General features: G+C 50.9%; 1 protein-coding gene across 1 annotated transcript in view; it reads right to left on the bottom strand.

The window, feature by feature from the left end:
* Window positions 1-1,215, bottom strand: part of FCRLA (Fc receptor-like A) — a 6,251-nt gene extending 5,036 nt beyond the window's left edge. The window contains exons 1-2 of the mRNA XM_008563765.1: window positions 1,050-1,215; window positions 478-744 (exon numbers count right to left, since the gene is read on the bottom strand). Coding sequence (XP_008561987.1) covers window positions 478-744; window positions 1,050-1,215 — 433 coding nt within the window. The remainder of the gene's footprint in view (window positions 1-477; window positions 745-1,049) is intronic.
* Between the last annotated feature and the right edge of the window lie 961 nt (window positions 1,216-2,176).

Raw genomic sequence — 2,176 nt, 5'->3', positions numbered from 1 at the left:
GTTCTGGGGGAAAGACGGGCAAGAAGGAAGAGCTCAGCCATCCTACATTCAAGTAGACCCAGGAGAGGCAAAGAACTCCAGTCACACTTCCTTTCCTCTGTGTCCATCAGGAATGGAAATAGCCTCCCACTCCATAATCCAGATCCCTCCGTTTGAACCTTTCAAGTTCTCTCTCTCTCCAAGTAGACAGGACTAGAAAAGATCCAGAGATGGGCCAGTCTGACAGTAGTCCAGACACCCAATCAGGGAGCACTGATCTGGGTGGTAGGAAACATGCTGGACTCTGAGTGGGGCTGAACGACCTGAAAAGGCAATGCTGAGATCTCACCCCTCCTGAAACCCAACTTGGGCATTTGTCCACAACTTGCTTCTTAAGCCTTTGATGATCTTGCCACCTACAGTCCAAAGAAAGACAATTTTGGGCTCCCTGTCTGTCGTCACCCTCCTCGCCACGGTGATGCTGTCCCCAGCTCTCACCTTGGACTGTGACAGCCACAGCAGCTGCTGTTTCTGGACTCCCAGGACCAGGGCTCCTGAAGATGCCACTGCAGTGGTAGTGCCCGCTGTCTGCCTCTTGCACCACAGCCATGGAGAATTCCCTGTTAGGTCCTGGGGGGCCCAAGGCTGAGCCATCTCGGTAGAAGGTGACCTGATTCAGTGGCCAGTCTTGCCAGGCCCGGCAGCTCAGAACCAGTGGGTCCCCTTCAAATACAGGCCTGGCTGGACCTTGGAGAATCAGCCAGTCTGTGGCCAAAGCAAGAACTGAGTGTCACCCTCTACCTCCCTTGGGAGCTCCCCGGGTGATACCTACAACAGACTCCCCTAAACTTCCTTTGAGGGAAGGTCCAGGTAACTCTCATGCCTGGTTGGGACTGTGGAACAGCTCTTCTAGGGCCTATGACTGAGGGTACCCCAGCCTCTGTGGGCTGACGATGGAGAATAACAGGCCTCATCCCATGGCCAGTTTCCTGGGGGTACCTTCCAAGTGGGAGCTGAGTGGGGTTGAAAGGAGGGACTTGGGGAACTGGTCAGCCTTCCCAGGACCTCACCATAGGACACAATCAGATGGAAGGGTTCACTGAAAGTGTAGCTGTTGAGCTGGAAGGCACCTTCCTTTGGGTCAGTCAGATCATCATCAGAGTGGCAGCTGCTGTCCTCAGTGATGACAGGTCCTTCACAATGCAGTGTCTCAAAACTGGCAGCTGAAGAGGGCATGGCCCAGAGAGAACAGAAGATAATGCTGCCACTGGAGAAAGAGGACAGGAAACCGCCCTCCACAAGGTTCCTCCCTCTCCTGGGGAAATCGTGTGTTTAGAATGAGAATAGGAAGATACCAAAACCTTTTTTGACTTTGGTCACTAGTGTCCAGGAGCTCTGAGTGAATGGATGTGGTTTGGGGAAGAGGAAAGGGAGAGAATGAGAGTGGTGAACTCACCAGTAGGACATCCATCTGCGGGTGCAGGAAACCAGAGGCCAGAGACCACAGTGACCCCAGAGCAGGCAGGCACAGGACAGGAGGGAAAGGGGGATGTCAGATTGTACCGTTCATTGAGCGCTCACCTGTGCCAGACACTGCTACCACTCCCATGCATTAGCTTATTAAATCTGCACAAGCTTTCCGGGTATGTGACTTCATCCCTACTTTATAAATCTTTAAAAAAAAAAACAGACTTAGAAAGGTAAATGAACATAGTCAGAGTTAAAAAAGAAAATAAGAAATTGAGGAAGAAAGTCACGTGTGTCTGAATCCAAAATCAGTGTTCGTTGTGCTTCACTGTGCAGACGTGGTCGAAGTCAGTCCTCAGACCTTCCTTGGGGACTTTCTTGCGTATTCTCATTTTTTCAAAATTCACTTGGCTCTTTAGCCTTGAACATATTATCTACCAAAGAGCTTTCAGTACCTAGCTGTGTCTCTCCTCCTTCCTTGCTCCCCCTTTCAGGTCTTTTTCTGTCATCTCTACCTTGATGTCCTCTGTCCTTGAACTTCCCCTAGCGATGGCAGAGCCCTTTCTCTGTCGTTCCCTCTGTCTCTGACCCCCAACTCCGGTCTGTACTGGTAACTGTGGGACAGTTCTTGGCCTCTGTGTTGGAGCTTAGAGTGATTTCTCACCACATCTCCTCAGTCTATCTCTTACTCTGTGATTGATCCAGGCAAGGTAAATGCCATTTCTCCCAT

This window comes from Galeopterus variegatus, unplaced genomic scaffold (assembly GCF_000696425.1).
Source record: "Galeopterus variegatus unplaced genomic scaffold, G_variegatus-3.0.2 Scaffold14836, whole genome shotgun sequence".
Classification (NCBI taxonomy): domain Eukaryota; kingdom Metazoa; phylum Chordata; class Mammalia; order Dermoptera; family Cynocephalidae; genus Galeopterus; species Galeopterus variegatus.
This window is presented reverse-complemented; position numbering and strand designations above follow the sequence as displayed.